Raw genomic sequence first — 24,095 nt, 5'->3', positions numbered from 1 at the left:
AGGCATTCGCTGGCAGGCCGCCTCTGCAAGGCCGCGGGACTGGATGGAAATGCTTGCAGGCCGCGCAGCAGCATGGGGACAGGGATCCCGCCAGGCCCTGTTGCAGCTGGGGCGCCTCCCGGGGCCGCCATCTGCAGGTCCTGGGGGCCAGGGTGGGCAGCCCGAGGGTACACACGGCCACCCCTTGCCCTAGAGCACACTGTGCTCTGCTCGGCCCCCTTCCCCAGGGAGCTGGCGCGGGAAAGCAGACGCCTCCTCCAGGGTCTGCTAGCAAAGGCCACCGCCTCCCTCTCGGGCCCTTTGCCGCATCTGTGCCAGGCACCCCCCCTGCCCCCAGCCCACCCTTGGAACACCCGGGGTCCTGCTGGGAAGACGGCTGCAGGCTCCCCCCGCCCCCCATGTATTTCCAGCAGGAACCTCGTCCAAAGCCGTAACCACTTTGCTTGTTCCACCACTTGCTTAACTTCTCCCACTGGAGGCTGAATTCGGGGATGACCGGAACCGGCGTCCATGCGCCCCCACTGCTCTCGCAACGCCCCACTGGCCCGACCTGTGCACGCGACCACGTGGCCCTGACACGTCACAGGTCGCCCCGGGGGCCAGGAGAGCAGAAGGAAGGTGTGCACGTGGTCCCGCCGCACACCCGCTCCTGGGCCTCTCACCTCCCTAATCCCCTTGTCCCAGATCCCTGGGGCCTGAGGCCCCATCAGCCGCCTGGACTATCACCTGGCGGGTCCCATCCCGTCTGCACTGGTTCCAACGTCCACATCCCAAACCTCCCGCCATCATCCCTGTCCCGGCATCTAGAAGCCACAGGCATAGCTAGGAAGCCCCTGCCTGGGGCTTTGCCACCCCCATGAGGTGGAGAAGAGAGGCGAGAAAACACAGGGTGCTGGGCATTGATGGTGAGGACCAGTCCAGGAAGGCCCTGGAGAGATGCTCGGGGAGCAAGGAGGGTGAGCTCAGGAAGCCCCTGGGGCTCCTGGGTCAGCTGCATGGACATCCCGCAGGTGGACGAGGGGGACTGAAGACCCCGGAGATGACGCAGATGCCGACAAAGCAGTGGAGATGTCCCAGGAGCTGTTTCGAACTCGAGGCGGAGACAGCGGGGCCTTGGGACGGAGTTGGGCATCAGGTGCATAAGCGGGTGATTTTTTTCTTTTTTTTAATTTTGAAGAAGGATAATAACCCAGCCTGGGTGTGGGTTGCGGGGAAGGAGCAGAGCGAGGGTGAATGCGAGGTGAAGAGGGCGACGCTCCGTGTGGATGAGTCCAAGGGAACGCACCTGAGAGCCCAGGAGAAGGGTGGCCGCCACCAAAGAGGGACGGATGGAACCTGGCAGGTGTGTGGGGCCCCGGCGGGGGGAGAGGAGACCCACTCCTGAGCGTAGCGCCCGCCCCACACAAACGTGCAAGGCCCCTTGACAAAAGTGATTAGGAATCTGAAGACAATGACTGCAGAGCCTCAGTCCACCAGGGGCCCCTCCCCGGCACAGGGTCCCGGCCGACGGCACGGGTCATGCGCCCGTGAGGCTGCCCTGGCCACACACGGAGAAGCAAAGGGTGGGTGAAGCCAGGGGACGGGAAGAGGCTCGGGGAGGCCAGTGCAGGCGTGAGGCTGGCCGCAGGATGGACGGGTCCGGGCGGTCCAGGCACAGGAGACCTCCCAGGGCGCCCTGACCGGGGCTGCCCAGCTCGCAGCGGCAGCTCCAGGGCCCCCGGCGGTGGAGGAAGGTCCTCAGCCCGGCCTCCCCAGCTCGTGCCTCCTGCAAAATCCAGCTCCTCTGTGAGCAGAGCCTCGAACCCGCCTTTCCAGGTGGTCGGAGGGCGGGCACTTGCTGTGCACATGTCCTGAGCCTGCAGGACCCCCCCCCCCCAAGCCACGGCTCACGCTGTCCCCTACCAGGAGGGTCCTCCCTTGTCCCTTTCCAGCCCAGGCTGACGGATACTCCCCAAAGCCCAGCGTGGGTCCTTCCAGGCCGTCCTTTCATATAAAGACGCTGCCTCGCGACGACCGCCCGACCTCCGGTGGTCCTGCGGCCCTTTCCAGGTACGAGCACCCCGGCGTCCTGTTCCTGCCTGCCCCTGTGGTGCCGAGCACCAGGACAGCCCGTGCAGGTGTCCCGGGGTTGCAGGGGGGAGGGAGACCCCAGAACAGTGCACTTGCTCCCACCGGTCGAGGACAAACAGTCCTCAGAGAACAGCACGTCCAGCACGCGCTGGCGGCCAACCCGGCCCAGGGTGCACGAGTGCCCGGGCGCCATCAGCGGCCCCTGGGGTGTCCACAGAACTGCTGATTCCCTAGGATTCTCCTTTACAACAGTCTGCACCTCCTGAGTTTTCTAGAATGAGCATCTATCTCTATTGTGGAAGCCCAGCATGGAAAGGGAGGGAAGGCCCGGGACGCGGAGGCTGGGGAGGCCATGGGGGTCGGGGGCTGAACAGCCGGGTCTGCAGGGCGGCCTGTCCCCTGCCCCTGGCAGCCTGGGGCTCCTCCTCGGCTCTGTTCCCAGGCCAGCACTTCAGGATCCATGCAAGTCACGGGGCTCCCTGTGTCTTTTTTTTTTTTTAATTCTCTCTTCCGCTTTATATTTTGTAAGAATTTAATTTCAAACTCTCTGGATGCCATCTTTTTTATCCTTTCAATTGATTCTTCATGGAAACGTCGCACCCGAAATGCAATGCGGCAGGATCGAGGCTCCAGGAAGGCTCGGGAGCCACTGCCGGGCCGCACCGTGACCCTGCCCACCCCCAGCCGCACCAAATGTCCACCAGGAGTCCAGAGGCCCCAGCCACCCGCCTTCCCCGGGGGCCAGGGGAACCAGCTGTCTGCAGCAGTCAGAGGCAGCTAAGGACACCAGAGAGGGTCCCTGGAGGCAGCGGCAAGAGCCGGGGATGGAAGCAAAGCTCGCCCCTCTCGCCCCTACAGTGGTGATTCCCGGGGAGGCAGCTGGGCCTGGACACGTTGGAAGACGTAACTCAGCTTCCACGACGGGGGTGCTGCTGGGGGGCCGGGGGCCGCTGCACATCCTACCGCGTGGACGAGCTCCCCAGCCCCGAGGGCGTCCCAACGGTGTGCCAGGCTCCGTGCAGGGCCTTCCACGGGCAGCTTGGACCCTGGCCTGTCCTTGCGTGACCTGGATGCTCCTCGAGGCCCTGGCTTCTCCCGGGTGCCCAAGGCCGCCACTTATATTTCTGCAGGTGCCGTTCTCAAGTGTGGGGCTGGGACCCAGCTCCTGAACCCCAATCCCAACGCCGCAGGTCCGCATCCCTTAGCCTCCCAGTGCCTCGGCACCCTCACCTGTGAAATGGGAACCTCTGAGCATGGCAGTAAGGCTCGGGAGCATTAACAGCAGATCCTGGCAAGTGTCAATGCTCAGTGCCCGTCCCCGTCCCCGTCCCGCAGTGGAAGGAGTCATTGGGGAGCGGCGTAGCCCACTGTGCCAGCAGCACCTGCCGCCCACCACGCACCACTCCCAGCTCTGCCCCACGGCCCCCCCTCACAACCTTAGTATCTATTGGCTCAGCTCGGGGAGGTGGCCTGCGTCCAGCCTCTCGGTGTCGGCTGTGGGGTCCAGGTCCGGGGTCTGTGCAGAGAGGCACCCGGCAGGGCAGGAGCCCACCATGCGGGGTCACGGGCCTCCCCTCAGATGGGCGCGGCACCTGAAAGCAAGCAGAGCGGCCTACCTGGGCCATGGGGTGCGGGCCTCGCTGGGGCCCGAGGGGGGAACGGCCCTGAACCCGACCCCGCAGGCGCCCAGGCACTTGGAGGCAGCCTAGAGGCTTCAGCCTCCCACCGTTTGGGTCACCAAGGGGCAGGTGCCAGTGGCGTCCACCTGGAGGGTCCCTAGCACACAGGCCCGGCCGCTGCAGGTGGTCTGCATGTCCCGGCACCATCGCGCTCATGCGGACGCTCCAAGGTGACCAAGCCGGGGGTCCCACTGGGGCTGCATCTCAGGACACAGGCCTGAGCTCGCTGCGCTGAAGCCGGGACCCGGAGGGCAGGGAAGATGGGCGGGGGCCTGAGAGCAGGGCGGGGGGCCGGGCAGCCCAGGGCACCCCGGGCCCTCCTCCCCCTGCAGCTGGCTTCCCGCTCCCGAGGACGGGAGCCCCGCTGCACGCGCCTGAACCTGCAGGGCGAATGGGCCCCATGAAGATCCCTGAGGAGCAGCCGCTAGAGGACGGCATGGCCGCAAAGCTCCACGTCTTGATTCGGGTCCGGGTCAGCCCGGGGACGCAGGGCTCAAAGCTGGGTGCCCAGGGTCTACATGTCGTCACCCATCGGGGTAAGGCACGCAGTTATCCGACACTGCAGGGACGGGGCCAGGAGGGCAGGGCCCGTGGGTGTCATCGGGCGCTCCTGGGGGTCCACGACCTCCACACCGCTCTGGCCGGGGGCTCGGGACCAGGCCACACAGTGGTCGACGCCACGAGCTCTGCAGCCCAGCCCGGGTCCGAATCCTGGCTCGGCCGCTTGCCCACTACGTCCCCTTGGCAAGTCACCCCAGTGCCTGCTTGGGTTTCCATCCACAATACGGGGATGGTGATACCTTCATCGGGGGGTTGTTGGGAGCCCCGGGTGGCACGCCGTGCGTCAAGCTTAGAGCGCCAGGCACACACACGAGATATATGGCGGCGGGGGCGGGGGCGGGGGACGGGACAAAACCACACACACACATAAATGATGCACAAAAATAATTACAAAAATAATTTTGTGCACCTACAGATACATAGGTGTCTGCGTGTGCCTCGCCTCTGTCATGTGTGTATGTACAAACGTGGGCGCGGGTTAAGTTTTATCGGCAGGAACTGCCGTCCCCAAGGAGGTTTTTGGTTCATCCCATCGTCCTCGCGCTCGTTCCTTACCCCGCTCTCCGCCTTGGGCTTACCTCTCCTCTGGCATCCCCCGCTCGCTCGCATCACGAGACACCGTCTAAGCTGGCAGAGGGAAGGGGCAAAGGCTGGGAGGGAGGTTCGGGACCAGCGACCACCGGTGTCGGCAACTGAGCCCGCGGAGATTCAGGCAGAAACTCCCCAGGGCTCCCCCACCCCGCAGCAAAAACCCATCGTTGCCAGGCCCCTAGCGGGCAGCCGGGAACGCCACTGCAGGGGATGGGCCCCGTCACCATCCTGCGCCCTCACCTGTGCTCCCTTCCAACGACTTGCAGCCCTGGGAAGCCGTGAGAAGGAAGCAGGTGGAGGCGGCACGCGCACCCCAAGTCCACGCTTGCAGGGAGCACAGCGCACGCACACCAGTAGCCGTCGAAGCAGGATTGGGACGGCTCAGCAGCCGCGAGCACACACACGAGCAGGTGCAGGGGTGAACCTGAGCCACGGACGCCTGGCTGCACAGGTCCTGCCTGCGTTCGTCTGCGCCCCGCTCTTCATTCCTACCCGGTTCCTCCTCGTTTAACAGACTCTACAGACGAAGGCCAAGCGCTGGCATGTGGCAACCGCAAGGCCGCCATTCCGGGAGCTGCGGGCAGGGCCCCGGAGGCCACGCTGGCTGGGCCGTGAACCAGGCCGGCATCACCGACACGCTCACTGGACACGCGGCCCCAGCTTTCGGAATCAGAGCGGACCCCGGGGTTAGCTGCCCGCTCGTTCACGTCTGCAAAGCACCCCCCTAGACCCCCGTTTATCCGTCTTCTGCAACCCGGGGGCCCCTCATGATCCACGTGAGATGATCGCTTCCTTCTCTGACGTTTAAAATCGTTGCAAGAATTGAATACGAGTGAAAGCAAAGCTGATTCTGAAGCTGCTTCTCCCACTGCGTGCAAGCGTCCGCTCTGGCTCCTCACCCAGCACGTTGAAAGCGGCGCCACCCCCCCAACTCCAGGGGTCAAGGCCGAGGCTATGGCAAACCCCCCCAGGTGGAGAATGAATTATCTAAGGAGCCTCAACCTCCCGGGTCGGGGGGCAGGAGGAGGCGGGGGCAATGCATGGCCCCAGGGTGGAGGGGGGCAGCCTGAGAAGCCCCAGCTTCTGCACAGACCCCTCCAGAGGCAGGAAGCAGGGAGCCCCATTCCAGGGACAGGCAGGTGTCGCCAACAACTCAAAGCCCGCCGCCGGGTCACGTCAGTCTCACTGCCCGTGTGCGGCCCCCGATGGCGGCTCTGCAGTCCTTTCCCGGGCCCCTGACAACAGCCATCGCTTCCCCCGAGGGCCTCCCTCCTCCAAGCAAACACCCCAAAATCCTTCCGTGTCCATCTGGCAACACGAACGGGATATCCCTTCGGAGTCCTACTTGCTCTCCCTCGGAAGAACCCGCGTCTATCACTGTCCCTCTACAGACACGGCCGGGAGGGAACATGCTTAAGCTCTGGGCTTTTCTTTTACACCCAACTTTGTCTCCACTGAAAAATGCATTCTTAGGGGGCACCCGGGTGACTCAGCGGTTTAGCGCCGCCTTCGACCCAAGTCGTGACCCTGGAGTCCCGGGATCCAGTCCCGCGTCGGGCTCCTGGCATGGAGCCTGCTTCTCCCTCTGCCTATGTCTCTGCCTCTCTCTCTCTCATGAATAAATAAATAAAATATTTTAAAAAAATGCATTCTTAGGGTATAAATAACAGCTACGTGTCAGAAACATCTTAAAATAAATAAAAAAAATTATTCACCATCCAGCCGTCCTAATACCTGGTTTTTGACGGTTTATTTTTTTTTTTTTTGAAGATTTTATTTATTCATTCATGAGAGAGGCAGAGACACAGGCAGAGGGAGAAGCAGGCTCCATGCGGGGAGCCCGATGCGGGACTCGATCCCGGGTCCCCGGGGTCACGCCCTGGGCTGAAGGCGGACGCCCAACCGCTGAGCCCCCCGGGCTGTATTATCAGCGCGTTACCAGCGATGCCCGCATTACCAGCAGGCTGTGGTTCCGCTGCCAGGGTTTCCGGCCTGAGTGCCATCCCTGGGTCGTGGCACACAACACACAGGCAATTCCCAGGGCCTGCTCTGCCTTTAGGACTACAAATGCTTTCTCTACTGCCACAGTCTCAACAGCACCCGGACACCCCCCTGCGGGGTCAGCCCACAGGGATGCCCGACGAGGTCTGGAGACAACACGACAGCTTCTCCCCGCAAGGCTCTGCAGCGGCAGATCCCTCCACTCCGTTCGTGCCGTGTCCAGCGGGGTCACCCCTTGGGCTTCCATGAGTGGAACCACCTCTTCCCCGCTGCACTTGAGTCACCTACTTTGGGGGAGCTCCTAAATGCACGGGGTGTTCATTCCCTTATTCAGCACTGGGCACATGGTTGTGAGAAGGGCCACGTCCCAAGGCCCGGCTGCCATATGGGCGGGGGCGGGGGGGACGCTGTGCCTCGGTGAGCCCGACGGCTCGGCTCTCATGAGCTCACCCAGCTTCCGTCGCGGGGGTGACCCCAACGAGGCAACAGGGCCTAGGATGGGGAAGAGGCAGGCACACACCCAGCGAGAACCCACGGCAGGCCGGGGCACGGGATGGGCAAGCGGGTGCGCACGGGGTCCTCCCTACAGGCCCGCGCTCCGCGGCTGAGGACACAGGTCACGGAGCGAGGACTCTAACCCAGGGCTGCCCGGCCCCGGAACTCCGACTCCCTAAATGCAGAGCTCATGAGACGCCGGCCTTCCCCCGCCCCGACCCTCCACGCGCTCTTGCAATTCAGGAGGCTGCTCGCGGGGAGCCGCTCCCAACGGCGCCTTTCGGTGATCCCAGCAGCAGATAAATAATCAATAAAAGAGACAAAAGTAACAGAACAGCGTCTGGTCTCTGGGGCACGACTGCATTTGAAAAAAGAGGTAAAAGGGAATTTTTCTACAGGAGCCCATCAGCCGGGAGCTCAACTGAGACACTCTTCACCTGGCCAGCGTGTGGACACGGGCGACGGGCACCTCGCAGACCGCCCCGGCGCCCACTCAGGCGGCTTCCGCGTATCGCCACCAGGCTTTGAAGATGCGGCCTCCCCCCTCGTAATTACTCGAGGCAATCAGCACCAACTGATCAATCAAACAAAGAAAATTGCAGGTTTGAAGCTTTAATTAAATCTATCCGGCACTCTCTAATTAAAGAAAATCTTTACTCTTCTACGTGCTCCAAGATAGAAGGAACCCACTCCCCCAGGTCCTGCGAAGCGTCCACCGCGTGGGGGCCCTCGCCCTGTGGGAGCTGCAGAGGGGCCCGGCGGGGGCAAGACAGGCTTCCCGGGCTGCTCCCCACCTCGCCATGCGGAGGTACATTCCAGGGAGGAGGACGGGGCGGCCCCGGGCACAGAAACCCTGTTTCTGGAAGGTTCCCTCGCGGCCCTCCACGTCCTTCGGGACCGCTGGGCCCTCTCTCCCACCCCCGGTGGACCTGCAGTCCAGGCGGCTGGAGGGCGCCGCTCGGAGCGGGTGAGGACTCGGCCACCCATGGGGGGGGGGGGCGTCCGCCCTTCATTCAGCAGAAGCTCAGCGTTCTCCTCTGTGAAACGGGACCAAAGTCAAGGCCGGTAGCGGATTCCTGGGGAGGCAAGTGACACTGTGCCCGGGGAGCATGAGCCTCTCACGGGGTGGGAAGAGCACCCCTGAGCGCTCAGAGGGAGGAGCCTTGGAGCTCTTCCCGGCTTCAGCTCCACCCTCCCAAGGGCCTGGGGGAGGGGGGACCTTCTGGGAGGGCCAGCGACGGCCTCCTGCCAGGGCGCACTTGCAGCTGCAACGGGTCACCTTTCTCTTTCGCCTTGTAGGGTTTACAGAAGGCTGAGCACGGCCTGTGATGGGCGGGACCCCGGAAATAACCAGGGTGGCATGTGCCTCTGGCCATTGGCCGGGTCCTCATGAAGTGTCAGCATCAGGAGGTCAAGAATCGCTTCTCGGGGGTGCCGGGTGGCTCCCGGGCGAGTGTCTGCCTTCGGGCCAGGTCATGCTGAGCCCCGCGTCGGGGTCCCTGCACAGTGAGGAGCCTGCTTCTCCCTCTCCCCCCGGCTTATACACGCTCTCTCAAATAAATAAAATTCAAAGAAAAAAAAAAAACTGCTTCTCTGACCCCACCTGCTGACCACACTGCCTTAATTGCTTCTCTCCTTCTGCCCCGACACCCCCATCAGCGGCAGCCCCCGGAGGACAGGGGCCACAACGTGTGCCCGAGCATCCTTCAGGTCAGCTGAAGCTACTGATAAATATATTTCCTCACCCTTAAATTTCCTTAGTACAACCTGCTGGGCCCCGAGAAGGAAACACATGTAAGACCCATAACCCAACGGAGCAGGTGCGTCTGTGGCCACCTGAACATGGATGGGGGGACACCCGACCCACTTTGTTTCCCAGTTGCTACACAAGAGTCCCCTTCATGACATGGCTCCCTGGGCCACCCTATTAAAACCTTATTCATGGGCCCCTGGGAGCTCAGCGGTGGAGCATCTGCCTTCGGCCAGGTCCTGGGATTGAGTCCCGCATCGGGCTCCCTGCATGGAGCCTGCTTCTCCCTTTGCCTGTATCTCTGCCTCTCTCTCTGTGTCTCTTATGAATAAATAAATAAAATTTTTGAAAAAAGAAATAATAAAACCTCATTCCTTACACTTCACACTGCTGCCCTGACGTGTGTTTCCTCCATAGCGCTGATCTTCAATAACTTAAACAAGTGACGTCTGTAAGACTAAAGGCAAGAGGAACTGAGTGTAATCTCCGTACTCCAGTTGAAAAAGTCGTTTCCCACGGGGGCACAGGTCACCAGTTCTGGTACCACTATCCATGCATCCTGCAAATGAACGATAACATACATGCATGGCAGATGGGGGCAGCCAGGGGTCTCGCGGTTGGAGTGGGAGGTTCCAGATAAGCCAGGGAAGGAGGCTAGAATGATCCAGGTGGTCCTGCACCTGGGTTGGCAACATCGGCGTGAAGTCATGTTTAGAGTCACAGTCATGTAGCAGAGACACAGATGCACGTGAAAATATTTATAGGTACGTGTGTGTACGCTAACCCAGCTCCCTCCTGTCAGCAAAGAGGGCCTGGAAGCAGCGATGCCCCCAGGTGATGAGCGCATGCAGAGCCACATCTTGGGTGCTGATACTGTTTTTCCAATCAAGGGAACCTGAGCTCTTTTCTCCCGAGAGCGTGTGCGAAACGGCAGCGCCATCGACATCCTCAACAATACTGACATCCTCAACAACGACCAACGACAACAATGGGCACCGTCAAAGGAGACACGCGGAGCCAACGAAAGGAGCACCCAGCGGCCAGGGCTGGAACAATCTGGGCCACAAAATAAACCAGTATTGGGTCATAACCCAGAGTATAAAATAACTACCTGTGAAGTCACACTGACGTGAATAAATTAATAAATGGAAGAGAACAAGCAGGTGCAGAAGAAGGTCGCACAGTTCATGCAGACGCTCTGCCGCAGGATGAAGCATAACATGTCCTTGGGTGTGGGACGCACATGGCGACTTCCTTCCCAGACGAGGCGGGAGCAGGTCTCCATACAGGACCCCAGCCAGGCGATCGAGGGCAACGTCAATGGGGACGAGTCCTGTCGGTTGTACAGACCCTCGATGGGATGCGATGAAAACATCACCTTCCTTCGAAAAGTGCATGACTCCTCGGAGCACCTGGGTGGTTCAGTGGTCATGCCTCCGGCTGCCTCCTGGCTTGGGCTCCAGTCTCGATCTCAGCGTCGTGGGATCAAGCCCCACACGGACTCCATGGGATCAAGCCCCACATGGACTCCATGCTCAGGGCCGTCTGCTTGTCCCTCTCCCTCTGCCCCTTTCCCCAACTCACAGGCTCACTCTCTCAAATAAATAAATAAAATATCAAGCAATAAAAAAAAACACAACTCCAGTTGAATCACAAGGAAAATGTCAGACAAATCCCAACTGCAGACATCCTACAAAAAAAAAAAAACAAAAAAAAAAAAAAAAAAAGAAACCAAAAAAAACAAAAACAAAAAACCAAAAAAACAAAAAACAAAAAAAACAATCCGACCAGGACTCCTCAAAAGTGTTTCTCATCCCAAACAAGTCTGAGAAAAACGCCACAACCCAAAGGAGCCTAAGGATCTGGGGAGCCTGGGTGAGATCCTGGAACAGAAGGACGTTAGGTAAAAAGCAAGGAAATCTGGATGAAACACGATCCTGGGTTAATGACAGTAAATCGGCATCGGTTCCTCAATTGTGACAAATGTACCGCATGAACGGGAGATGCTGATAACAAAGGAACCCGAGTGAGCCACATGGAGGGACTCTCCGTGCGTTTTTTGCGACTTTTCTGTAAATCTATTTCTTCCTGCATGGTTCAATTAAAAGATTGTTTTTTTTAAAGATTTATTTATTTATTTATTCATGAGAGACACAGAGAGAGAGAGAGAGAGGCAGAGGCACAGGCAGAGGGAGAAGCAGGCTCCATGCACCGGGAGCCTGACGCAGGACTCGATCCCAGGACTCCACGATCGCACCCTGGGCCAAAGGCAGGCGCTAAACCGTTGAGCCACCCAGGGATCCCCAAAAGACTGTTCTTTAAAAAAAAAATGAAAAAAAATCAAGGCTCCCTCCGGCTCTGGTTTGGAAGACAGACGGCAGACCAGGCGGGAGGCTGCCGTATAACAAGGCGACAGGCCGCGGGGCCAGGGGGCACAGGGAGGTGGCCACGCCTTGCGGGGCCGCTGGATATTTCACAACTTCCCCACAACGTGGTTGCTGCTGGAATCCCGACTCCAAGGGCAGAGGCCCTGGGACCCAGAGGGACGCGGGCCCCTCCGAGCCACAGCCAGTGAGTGGTGGCAGCGCAGGGACACGCGTGGAGGCCGGCTTGACCACGAGGCCCGTCCTGCTCTGGGCCGGGGCCGGGGCTGCAGGGCGGGGGTGGGATGACAGCCGGCACCTGGGGGGCCAGGGAGACCCCCCCCCAGAAGCCAGGAGCACAACCAATCACTCTACACAAATCCCTCAGTGTGCGTCCGTGGCCTCAGAGCACAGACCGTCCAGGAGCTCCGTGTCCCCGAACAAGACCACACGCCAACTCCAGGGAGCTCGGGGATGCTGCTCCCCAAATGCCCACCTACCACTGGGAGTTCTAGAGCAAACTGCTTCACGGCAAAGCCCCCGAGCTAGCGAGGGCTCAGACGCCAGCGACGGAGGGATGACGGGCCTCGGGCCCTCGGGGACGCAGGCCAAGCGCCACTTGGGCAGGATGCAGCCCGTCGGCAGCAGGTGGGGGCTCCGGTGCAGACGGCCACCCGGGAAGAAGGGGGCGTGTGAGACGGCAGCGAGTGGCCGTGGGCCTGCGGGGAGATCCACACAGTACCTGTGCTCACTCGGGCTCCACGGGGCCTTCGACTCTGGCTGCTGCTGCAATGACTGACTTTGACCTTGAGCCACGGGGTCCTCCTGGGCACAGCAAGATGGCTCAGGGCCCCGACACTGCTGCCCATCTGGCCTCACGTGTCCCCAGCTGCCAAGCCCCTACCCCACCCACCCACGACGCGTCTACCCACACCTGTCCCCGGCGTTAGGTCACGGAGCCCATGGCTGCCCCAGGGGTCACGGCGGCTGGTTTCCTGAGCCCAGGCCAGGCAGGCCCTGTCTCCCCCTCCTCCCAGCAGCGGTGTCCTCGGCGTCGTGCAGACTTGTGCGCACATGGCTGTCTAGCAGACCTGGGAGCCTGAACACGGCCCCGCGCACGGGGCCTCTCGTTGAGACTCAGTGTCCTTAGCGATAAGAATGGAGGCAGCAACTCTTCCCCCCTCCCCCGAGAAAGCCGTGCAGATTCAATGAGATACGGTTCCCAGAGCACCTGGCATGACAGGCACGTATTGATTCCAACCCCCGGCTCTCCTCCAATTCTATCAAAGGTGTCATAGCTCACGACCCTGGGCCATAAGCAGAACGTTCCACCCAGAACCCTGTGGTGTTTCCTGGCCCCATGCGGCTGCCCAGGTACTCTGGACCCATAGGAATGACCAGAGAATTTATGGGGGACCTTATGCACCCCATAAAGCTCCTCAAAGCTTGCTGGTGAAAGATCATAAGCCCAGGGACACAGGCCGCCCTGTCCCAGGCTGTCCCCTCCAGCCCCATCCAGCAGGCCTGGGCTTCCATGCACTTCAGCGGACTCCTTACTAACCACGGATGACTTTCCTGATTAAACACAAAGCTCAAATAAATAAATAATAAAATAAATAAAATAAAATAAAATAAAATAAAATAAAATAAAATAAAAAATAAATTAAATAAAATAAAATAAAATAAAATAAAATAAAATAAAATAAAATAAAATAAAATAAAATAAACAAAACACAAAGCTCCTACCAACAGGTTTGCCTCCGGATGGCAAATCCGCCAGCATTTAGGGTGAATCAAACATATTTACTTTTCAGATGTTAGGGGCTTGATAAAATCCATAATGCCTTTGGCCTCAAGCCCTCTTCCTATTAATTATTAAGCCCTTGTGTGTTTCGAGGGTAATTGAATCCATGTTTCTAATTAGTTTACACTTAATTCATCAGAACAATTTTTTAAAGGGCTGATGGATGTCCCAATAAGCCTCACGGGCAGTTTAATGAATCTTTATTTTAAAAAGAAATTGGACACACACCAAACTGTTCACAGCGGTCACTTCCCGGGAGCGAGGCTGGGACGAGGGTCCGGGAAAGGAGGCACTTATGCGGTTTGACCCCACACACTGCGGGATCGCTGGGTTACCCCAAAATACTGAGAGCTTATCACTTACACTATCTTAAAGAAACTATTTTAAAAGGAATGAATTTTTTAAAAAGGAAACGAAACGGATGCAAATGAATCTGACGGCGTAAGGAAGCAATTTGGTGTGGAGGGAATTAAAAGCCTTGTTTCTGGCTCCAGGAGCCCCGTGGTCGGTCCATTCCCGCAGGTAAGACACCGTGAGCAGGTAGGAGTGAGATGCACATCTCACTCCTGCCATGAAAAGTGACCCTATTTCCCGGTGGTGCCGTTGAATGATTAGGTAACACGGAGAATGCCCGTTTAGGACCTTCTGCTGTGTCCCCTCTGGCATTAGAACTCATGCCACGAAAAACAAAAAAATTAAATAAATAAATAAATGAATGAATGAATGAATAAATAAATAAATAAAAATAAAAATAAAAATAAAAAAAATTTAAAAATTAAAAAAAAAGAACTCATGCCAGGCTCCCCAGCTCGGCACGTGGGGTCCCTGGGGATCTCTCCACTCCAACCATCCAGGATGAGCCCACGGTCATCCTATATCCCTCACCTTCTCTGCCTTACTGGACCTGCACACGTACTAGTCTCCCAGCTTGAAGCACGGACCTCATCCCTCCCTCCGTGCCCCGTCAGGCAACCTTAAACGCCACGGAGCATTCATTCATCCATCCATTCATTCATTTGTTGCGCAGGCCAAGCCCTCGAGATACGATGGAAGGTAAGACACAAACAATCTCCGTACTCAAGGCATTTACAGTCCTGTGGGACATAAACAATCACACACCCCCTCGTGTAAAGCCTCGAACGATGGATGCGTGGTAAACCCAGGAGCGTAAGCCAGAGGGTCTGACCGGGTTGAGGACGGGGGTCTCAGAGGAGTCCCGAGGGAGGAACTGAGGAGTGAGGTGGGGTAGGAAAGAATGAGCGACCCCCACAGGGGCAGATGGCGGGAGGGCAGCCCGGGCCCTACATCAGCATCTACAAGGGCCCGCCCAAGGCTATGGCTGCCCCGGCCACCGCGTGGAATGCCCGGGACTGGCCGCCGTGCGTCTCTCTGCCTCCCCGAAGACCCTGTGAGTCCCTTGAGAGAAGAGGCTGTTGGGTGACTGCTGTCACGTGGGGTTCCTGGTAGGCAGTCAATGCCATGAATGCATGCGCCTGGCCGGTTTGGGGGGGGCCTCACCACCGCTCCCCTCCCCCTTGGTCCCCATGGGCCTGCCCAGCACAGCAGAGCACACTCTCCAGGCTCTGTCTCTGAGGACAGCCCTACTGACATGCAGGGAACACTTTTTTTTTTACATTTTATTTATTTATTCATAGAGACAGAAGAGAGAGATGCAGAGACACAGGCAGAGGGAGAAGCAGGCTCCACGCAGGGAGCCCAACGCGGGAGTCGATCCCGGGACTCCAAAATCACGCCCTGGACTGAAGGCGGCAGTAAACCGCTGAGCCACCCGGGCTGCCCCAGGGAACACTTCTAAACGAACCCAAACAGGCAGATCCTTCGGGGGCTTCTGCTGAGACACATATTGATCCAAGAAGATGGTAAATCTGGCAAATTTGTGGAGTTATTTTTACGACTTGCAAACAGGTGTCTAACGCCAGTTGAGTAACATCTGCAACCAGCTCCAAACAACCTGAACTGCTTCCCACCTCAGGTGGATGACGGGGTGCATACTGCCGGTGATTGGGGGGAAGAGTTGTAGTGTTTCCCATAACCTGAGGCCAAATGCCTGAACTAAGGGGGGCTTAGCCGCGCTGACCCGGCGCAGTCGTCAGCAGCGCCCCTGAACCCTCCGACGCCCGCTCGGTGAGGCCGTTCATCAGCAGCGTGTCCGCAGATTTCCGTCTGCTTGCGTGTCATTAGAAAACTCCATCCCACAGTCAACTGCAATGCAACGGGACGTTCGCCAGCACGGACAGGCCGTCTAATTGCGCCAGAGCAGGGATGTGGGGACTGTGTCAGTACCTCACCGGCAGAGCTGACGCTGCACCATCCGGAGCCTCTTTGTTCTTTGCTTGCTAATTTCCAAACTCCGACGGGCTCCGCGGCTTTCAAGACCAGCTTCCACTCTCGCTTCCCACCCTGATCCATTATGAGAAGAATCTGATCAGCTCCTATTGTAAATTTAATTTCAAGCAGCCAGACGCTGCCTTCTGGCACCCTGGGATGTGGCTGCTTGTGAATAGCTCCAGATGAAATGTGAGATGCTTTCAAGAAGATGGCTCTGAACTCCTGGTAGAGAAAGGGAGTCGCTGGGAGATGAATGGCATCTGCATATAGAACGAGCTGTGCGCAGTGTGTCTACTGGCACCTCTTCATTAGCGATGCCAGGTGCAGCTGTCAGCACGGAGCACCACTGAGCTCCCCATTTTGCTGGGGAGGAAACTGAGGCTCAGATGGGTTGGCTCCTTGTCCAAGGTCATCGATATAGAAATAGGATTCGAACCTACATATGTCAGATGCCAAGGCCTTCATTCCTCCATTGCCTCCATCGGATTTCGCCCCGTCAGTACCACGGGCATGTGTCCCCGGGGGCGGTCTTAGGCATGGCCAGATGTTTAGCCTTGACCCCAACATGTCAAAGTGCCCCCTCCAGTTGTAACACCCAAAAATGCCCCCGGACACTCTGCCAAATGTCCCCTGGGGGGTCAGGAACCATGGCTCTACCCTGACTTACACATTGACTGGGGGGCTGTGTGTCTTTTTGCTTAATCGTGTTTTCTGATTTTCTTCTACAAATACACGAGTATTCCTTTTGTTTCTATCTTGTCAGACTACCAAGCGGTTTACACATGTTATTTAACTCCATCCTCCCCCAACCAACCTACGAAGCAGACATTGATATACCCACTTCATAGATGGGGATGCTGAGGCTAAGAGTCAGAGTGATTGGCAGAGGCCCAGTAGCGAAGGGCCAGCCAGCACTCAAGCTCACGTCATCCACAGCAAAATGTCACAGAAGCCCGACTTTCAGCCTCAAGGAGCTTAGAATCTAACCAGGACAGAAGCTTGTGGCTCATACACACCCCGTGAGCAAGCAGCCAGAGAAGCCTTAAAGGGGGCTGGGGCTTGAGGCGAGGAGGTGCCAGAATGCATCTACGAATCGAGAAAGGTCGGCGTCGGAGCAAGAGAAGAAGAGAAGAGAAATGTATCCCAAATGCACAGGCAGCAGAACCGCAAAACTTGAGTTTTGCCTGCAGAGTCATAGACAATAAACACGGAAAGCCACTGGCTATAGAGGCCGAGAGAAAGCCCCTGCAGACATCCTGGTGGTCCTGCCCAGTGCTGGGCGGCCGTGGCCGCAGTAAAGCCACCGCAGTGAGTGACTCCCCCGAGCCCGATTCCTCCTCCTTCAGAGTCTGTGCTCCCCACCTGCAGTCCTCTGATCTAAAAAGTCGACACAGTATCAGGACAGACAGCAGGGCCTTCTAGAACACTCCAAATTCCTAGGTCCTGGGCACGGAAGGCCGGGGAAGGATGCAAATACCGTTGATGGAGCACGAAGGGATCTGCAGCAGGTGGCTCCCACACAAGCACCTGGAGGATGGGCAACGATGGGCACGGTGACTTCCATTTTATAGATGAGGCCCCAAGACCTCACACAGGTCACAGCATTAATACGTGGAGAACCTACCTGGGGATAAATTTAGGGCTGCCCCCACTGTACTCTGCGGTTTCACAGGAAAAGAACATGAGAGGACGTGAGCCTTCTGGTCCACTAAGGGAATAAAGAAAAACGCCGGTTCGGGAAAGACCCTGGCGTGCCGTGAGAACACCTTTTACTAGAGGCCAGGATGCACCGTACGCTGATTTTGCTTGTTTTCTGCTTCCAAGCCAGACACTGCGGAGTCATCCTCCATCTCCTCCTTCCTGCTGCTTCGCAGTCCCTAAAAATCCACCCTTCAGCTCAGAGACAATGCCTTGCCGGTAACCGTCACATAAAGTCACACATCTCTCTTCGTTGGTGTCGCTCAGGCTACCACTGCCTCCCACCTGGTCTGCAGCCACGAGGCTGGCCCCTACTCCACGCCGTGTTCCCCCACTGCAGCCAGACCGTGCCCAAGTCCGCTGCCCAAAACCTTCATTCGAAAGGCACCCAGCACTGACCTGCGGTTAACGTCACGCTTAACAGCGAAAGCCTCAATGTCTTAAGGTCAGGAGCAAAGCAAGGATGTCCAGATTTATCACTTCTGTTCAGGATTGTACTAGAGAGCCCATCCAGGGCAATTAGGCAAAATAAATAAAAGACATCGAGATTGGAAAGGAAAAACTAAAACATTCATTCACAGATACAAGAAAAAGATACGTTAGAAATATTAATAACAAGTTCAACAAGGTCACGGGACATAAGTTCAATGCACAAAACCAAATGCATTTCGATTAGCAGTTAATAACTCAAAAATAAAATAATATAAAATATTATATATTTTATAATATATATTAATATATATAATATTGTATTTGATATTAATATTAACCCCCGGGGGCGTCAGCAGTTAAACATCTGCCTTCAGCTCAAGGCGTGACCCCGGGGTTCCAGGATCAAGTCCTACATCAGACTCTCCCTGCAGGGAGCCTGCTTCTCCCTCTGCCTGTGTCTCTGCCTCTCTGTGTCTCTCATGAATAAATAAATAAAATCTTTTAAAAAATAAAATAATGTAAAATAAAAAGATAACTATATTCACAATAGCATCAAAAGAACAAAAATGGTAAAAGAAACTTGTAGTTCAAGATGAAGAGCCAAGCTAACATGTCAAACTCCCCTTCAACCTAAGCCCCTAGGTTCTCATGGAAATAATCGAAGGTATATTAAAAAGAGCTAATATAACTGTCCATTCTGGGAACTAGGAGAAAGAGACAGACACACTAAGGAATTTCTACAAGACGCAGTGCCAGTAAGACTCGATTAAGAAAAAGCCTAGCCAAAAAAAAAAAATAAATAAAATAAATAAATAAATAAATAAATAAATAAAAAGAAAAAAGAAAAAGCCTAGCTAGACAAGATGCTGATGGAGAAACACCCCTTAAAACGTTTTTCTGAAGAAGAAACTTAACCCCTAGTAGAATCAAAATCACAGAAAAAGTAAAGAAAACTAGTACTTGCAAGTAGAGAAAATGAAATGATAAGAGTAAGGAAACTTAAAAACAAAAAGCATTAAGAATCATGCTGGAGCAAACATATAGATTGTCAACAAAAAATGTGGGTAAATGAAGCTTTCCTGTTAACTCTTAGGAAGAGTTTGAAATAGAAATCCAGGGCCGGGAGGTGGGCGGGGGGCGGGGGTGACGGTGACCAGCACTGAGGGGGGCACTTGAGGGGATGAGCACTGGGTGTTATTCTGTATGTTGATAAACTGAACACCAATAAAAAATAAATTCATAAAAAAAGAAAGAAAAAAGAAATCCAGGGCCACCTGGGTTGCTCTGCAGGTTAAGCATCTGCCTTTTGCTCAGGATATGACCCTGGGGTCCTGGGATTGAGCCCTGAGTTGGGCTCCCTCTGCCTCTTACCCCACTCACACTCTCGCTCTCTCTCTGTGTGTGTGTCTCAAATAAATAAATAAAATATTTTTAAAAATAAAAATAAAGAAATAAAAATCCAGGGCCACCTGGGTGCCTTTGGCTCAGGTCATGATCCTGAGGTTCTGGGATGGAGCCTGTGTCGGGCCCCCTGCTTGCTTCTCTCCCTCTGCCCCTCCCCCCACACTTCCGTGCTCTCTGTCTTGCTCTCTCTCTTTCGAATAAACAATATTTTTTGAATCTTAAAAAAAAATCCAATGATATGACGTCCTAAGAGATATAACTAAAACAATGGCAGAAATAATAAACACAGAAAAATTGGGAAAGAGGACCCAATAAATGCAAACCTCCAAGAAAATGAAGGTGGTTATATTAGCATCAAAGAGAATTTAAGACAAAAAAATAAAATAAAAAACCTGGGGACTTAAAAAAAAAAAACCTGCGGGACTAAAGATAACTTTTGTATTGAAAGAAACATAAAATTCACTCTCACTATTTCATGTTTAAATATACACACTGATGAGCATAGCACCAAAATATATCGGGTAAAAACTTAGAAATAAGAGGGTAAATTGACAAGAACAATAGTGAAAATGCGAACACAATGCCTTGCTTATCCTTGACAAACAGCATTCAGACAAAAAGAAATTAGAAAAACGGCATAATGCTAATAACCCAAATTTTTTCACCAAAAAATTATTTTTTTCAAATACTTATAGAACACATACCAAAAAAAATGATCTTCTACTGTGGGAAGAAAAAAGTCAGCAAATTCTCCAAAGTAGAAATTATCATCTGATCATAACATAATACAACTGGATAATAATGTTTCAAGTATAACAAACATTACGGGGACACCTGAGGGGGGAAAAGCCATAAATTCAAGGAAGGCACAAACCCACAATGAGAGACTCTTCCTAAAACAACGAGTATCCATCAAAATGTATGGGACACAAAGTCATACTTCGGGGAAAATGACTCTTAATGTTTTTGTGATCAAACAAGAAATAATGAAACCAATTCATGAAATCAGCAAAAGATCAACATTTGCCCAAGGTAAGAGGAAGAGAAGAATGAATAAAAATGGAAGCAGAAAGGAATGAGTTAGATGACGGGGACAGGGAAACGCTGAGAGCCCTGCAGGGGGAAGGCTCGAAGGCCCGCAGCGTGGGCGACCTCCTGACAAGGCTAATTGGGTAAAAAGGAAGAAAACACCAACACGGAGGAGCACAGTGGAGGAACGAGGTGTGCTCGCACACAGCAGACACGGGCAACGATTCCAGGCTCCGGGAAGTGGATGGTCCCCGGACACCCGGGCGTCAAGCTGCGGACTCGCGAGTAAGGACGAAACCTGGGCGAGCAAGCACGTGCAGGATGTGACACCGACTCACGAGGAGCAGGAGTGCGTGCCCCCCAGCCCCAAGGGAGCCGCGTTCCGGGAAGAGCAGTTCTGCTCCCCGCCACCCCCCCCCCCCGGTGCCCTGCCGGCTGCCCCGGGGTCATCTGCCCTCCCAGGGTCCCCCAGGCAGCAAGCTTGCGGGCCCGGCTGCTGGCACCACCTGAAGGGATCAGCCCGGGACGGATGGAGAGCCCGCCGGGGTCCCCGGACAAGGTGCCCGCCCAAGAGCCTCCTCCCCAAACACGGCTGCTGGGCCCCCCTCTGGCCGGAGCTGCCCCCCACCTCCAGCGGCTGCTCTGCAGCCCAGAGCCCACGAGCCCCGCACCTGGGTGTCAGCAGGGCCCGCACCATGGCCACTCGGGGGCAAGGAGAGCTGCGGCCCTGTGGCTGCCACGCCCAGCCAGGCACCCCGCGGGCCCCGAAACCTGCCACGCCACCCAACACCCAAGTGTCCACGGGCACCCACAGAAGGCGTCACCCGCGCTCAGTGCCCGCTGGTGGGCCTGCTCTCTCGCAGCCTGGCCCGGGCCCCAGTCTCCGCTTTCCTCCCCAGCCTCCTATCCCGACCCTTGGGTCGCACGGCGCCTACGGCCCCCCCTTAGCAGGTGGCCTCAGCAAGGACAGTGGCTTTGCTGGCTTGCGGCCGCGTCCCCTGTGCCCATGCCCCTGATGCATCTATACAGCGGAGAAGTGAAGAGCCCCCCGGGGCCTGCCCCTGCCCCCAGGTCCCCGAGGACCTGCCGTGTGCCACACCCGCGGGATGCTCGGCAGGACGGGTAAGCCCAGCCTCGGCCGGAGCAGCACACAGGGTGGCCTCAGCTCTGCAGCGCCCCAGAGGCCCAGGGGCGGGAGAGAAGGGAGCCAGCTGGCTGTGTGGCCCTATGCTGCCGTCGGGGACTCCGCTGGGGACTGTGCACCCGGAGGGCAAAGAGCCTCGAGCCAAAGCAGCAGCCAGGGCCTGGCTGGTCACCGTCCCACGTGGCAGCCCTGGCTCCGGGCTTGGCTGCTAAGCCTCCAGCCCTCTGCTTCCCCGCGGAGCCCGAAGCCCGGCGGCCGGAGCAGGACAGGGCTGGCCACGGAGCAGGGCGGCCACCAGGTCCACAGCCCCAGGAAAGCCGGGACCTGGGCCTGCACAGGCCGCAGCCTCCCTGCCTGTCTCCCTCCGTGATGTGAACTCTGCCCCTCGGGAGACTGCTGGGGGGCGGGGGAGGGCTCTCCAGAGTTTTCTCATCCAATAACCAGAATGGGGTTTGTGACCGTGGGAAGCTTGCCCCAAACTCCCTTTTAAGAGAGAAAGACAAAGAGAGCGTATGCATGTGCAGATGTGCGCACACAAGTCGGCTTGAGACTCAGACTCCGAGCACAGGGCCTGACAGGTAGGCTCGACCTCACGACCCCGAGGTCATGACCTGGGCCGAGGTCAAGAGCCCTACACCTATCTGAGCCACCCCAGTGCCCCAGCCACACTCCCGATTCTACGCCCACTGCCAAGGCCATGCCCGTGCAAGGCCAATGCCAGCGAAGCATCGATGGTTTTCAAGTCCAGGAGGTAAGACATGGTCTATCCGCTGGGTTCGAGGGGAGGAAACAGATTTCTGTGCGTGCAAAGAGTGCACACCCACAGATGCACACACACGCACAAATGCATGCAAAGCCAGCTTTCGGAGACTTGAGTCTCTCCACGACCCTTGTGCCCTCCAGGTCACCTCCCCAAGTACGCTGCCCATCCGTCCGGCCCACTGGCTGCTCCCAAGCCGGAGAAGGGGTTTGGAAACTTCGAGAAAGCAAGGGAAAGGGGGAGAGCCCTGGGAGCAGAGCTGTGTGTTGGCCGAGCTCGCCGGGGGCAGGCGGTACCTGGTCCGCAGGTTCTCCGGCCGCGGCGGCCCATCAAACACCGACAGGACATCGAAGTCCTCCTCCAGCGCGAAGGCCTGGAACACGAGCTGGACCCGGTGCTGCTCCTCCGCCGCGATGGTCCACGTGCAGTTGGCGTAGTTGGGGTAGCCCGACGGGAAGCCCGGGCTCTCCACCGTGCCGTTGGGGCCCCGCAGCTGGAACGTGCAGTTCTGGCCTGGGCGACAGGAGGGGGCAGGTCAGCCGGGTCGGGGGGCCCGGAAGTGTCCGCGTGGGACCCCGAGACCCCGATCCCCCAGGAGCCCCGCTGCGCCCAGGGCGGGGGCAGGCGGCTGACGCGGGAGCAGGGGAGGCGGGAGCCGGGAGCAGAGAGCTGGGAGCCGGGAGCCAGGCCCTGCAACGCGCACCTGCGACAGCTGAGCGCTTGTCCTCGGGCTCCTCCCCCGCCAGGTGCTCCTCCCCGGCCGTGGGCTCCTCCTGCCACCTGGTGCTCCTCCCCCCGCCCGGAGCTCCTCCCCCACCAGGTGCTCCTCCCCCGCCGCGGGCTTCTCCCCCACTGCGGGCTCCTCTCCCCGCCAGGTACTCCTCCTCCACCAGGTGCTCCTCCCCGGCCCGGTGCTCCTCCCGCCCCCCCACCACGGGCACCTCCCCGGCCAGGTGCTCCTCCCCCCGCTGCGTGCTCCTCCCCCGCCGCGGGCTCCTCCCCCACACCAGGTGCTCCTCCCCCTGCTGCGGGCTCCTCCCCCGCCACGGGCTCCTCCCCCCCCGCATGCCCCCCTCCCCACCTCGTGCTCTTACCCCCTTCGGTCCCCCACGGTCCCCCACGGACCCCCAGCCCCCCAACACCTCCACGGCCCCCCCCATCCCCCGACGGCGCAGGGCAGGCGGGCGCCTCTCGGAGCTGCAGCCTCGGGCCCCCCAGGATGCGCAGGTGCTGCTGCGGCCCCTGCCTCCACCTCCCTGCCCGCCCGCCGGCCTCCCCGCCCAGCCGCAACGACGTCCTCGCTGCCCGGCCTCCCTACCCCCGCCCTTGCAACACGCAGCCAAGGGCATCTTTTCCGAACAAAAATTGATGGAGTCTCATCCCCTTCCCGCTTACACCGAGCCTTCCACGGCTCCTCACACGGATCAATCAGGAAAAATCTCGGGTGGGCCCGGTAGGGTGTCCGGCAGGGTCTCCGCGTGGTCTGCCCTGTGTGACCTCTTGGCCCCAGGGGCCACTAGCCTTCCCTCATCCTTGGTACCAGCCGCGCCATCGTCCTGCGGCCACAGGCCCTTTGCATAGGCTCTTCTCTTTTCCTAGAACACCCTCCCCTACCTTCTGGGTACATTGATCATTCAGATCTCAGCTCAGCGTCTCCCCTTGACCAGCTGAACGGCCCTATTCCATTTTCATGACACCATAAGCTCCCTTGAGAGCAGGTATCATAGAAGCAAATTTCCATGCTTCCACGGGATGATTTCACAAGCATCTATCTTCTCGCCAGGCTGTCAGTTCCGGGAAAGGGCAGACCGTATGTGGGTTTTCCCATCTCTGAATCCACACCTCAAATCCAAGATCCCGCACCTGGTAGATTCTTAATAATTCAATACATGGCTTCTAGTTAGTGAGGTTTGGTTAGACGCCCTTCAAAGAGCGTTATACACACCGAGTTGTTCAAACCTCACA

At 57.3% G+C, this 24,095-nt stretch overlaps 1 protein-coding gene across 1 annotated transcript in view; it reads right to left on the bottom strand.

The window, feature by feature from the left end:
• CSMD2 (CUB and Sushi multiple domains 2) overlaps positions 1–23,197 on the bottom strand; it is a 437,017-nt gene extending 413,820 nt beyond the window's left edge. Inside the window, 2 exon segments of the mRNA XM_055341473.1 lie at positions 22,427–22,643; positions 22,834–23,197. Of these exon segments, the coding sequence (XP_055197448.1) occupies positions 22,427–22,643; positions 22,834–23,197 (581 nt within the window).
• Between the last annotated feature and the right edge of the window lie 898 nt (positions 23,198–24,095).

Source organism: Nyctereutes procyonoides, unplaced genomic scaffold, assembly GCF_905146905.1.
Source record: "Nyctereutes procyonoides isolate TBG_1078 unplaced genomic scaffold, NYPRO_anot_genome, whole genome shotgun sequence".
Taxonomy (NCBI): domain Eukaryota; kingdom Metazoa; phylum Chordata; class Mammalia; order Carnivora; family Canidae; genus Nyctereutes; species Nyctereutes procyonoides.
The sequence above is the reverse complement of the archived record's forward strand: the minus strand, read 5'-3'. Positions and strand labels throughout refer to the sequence as shown.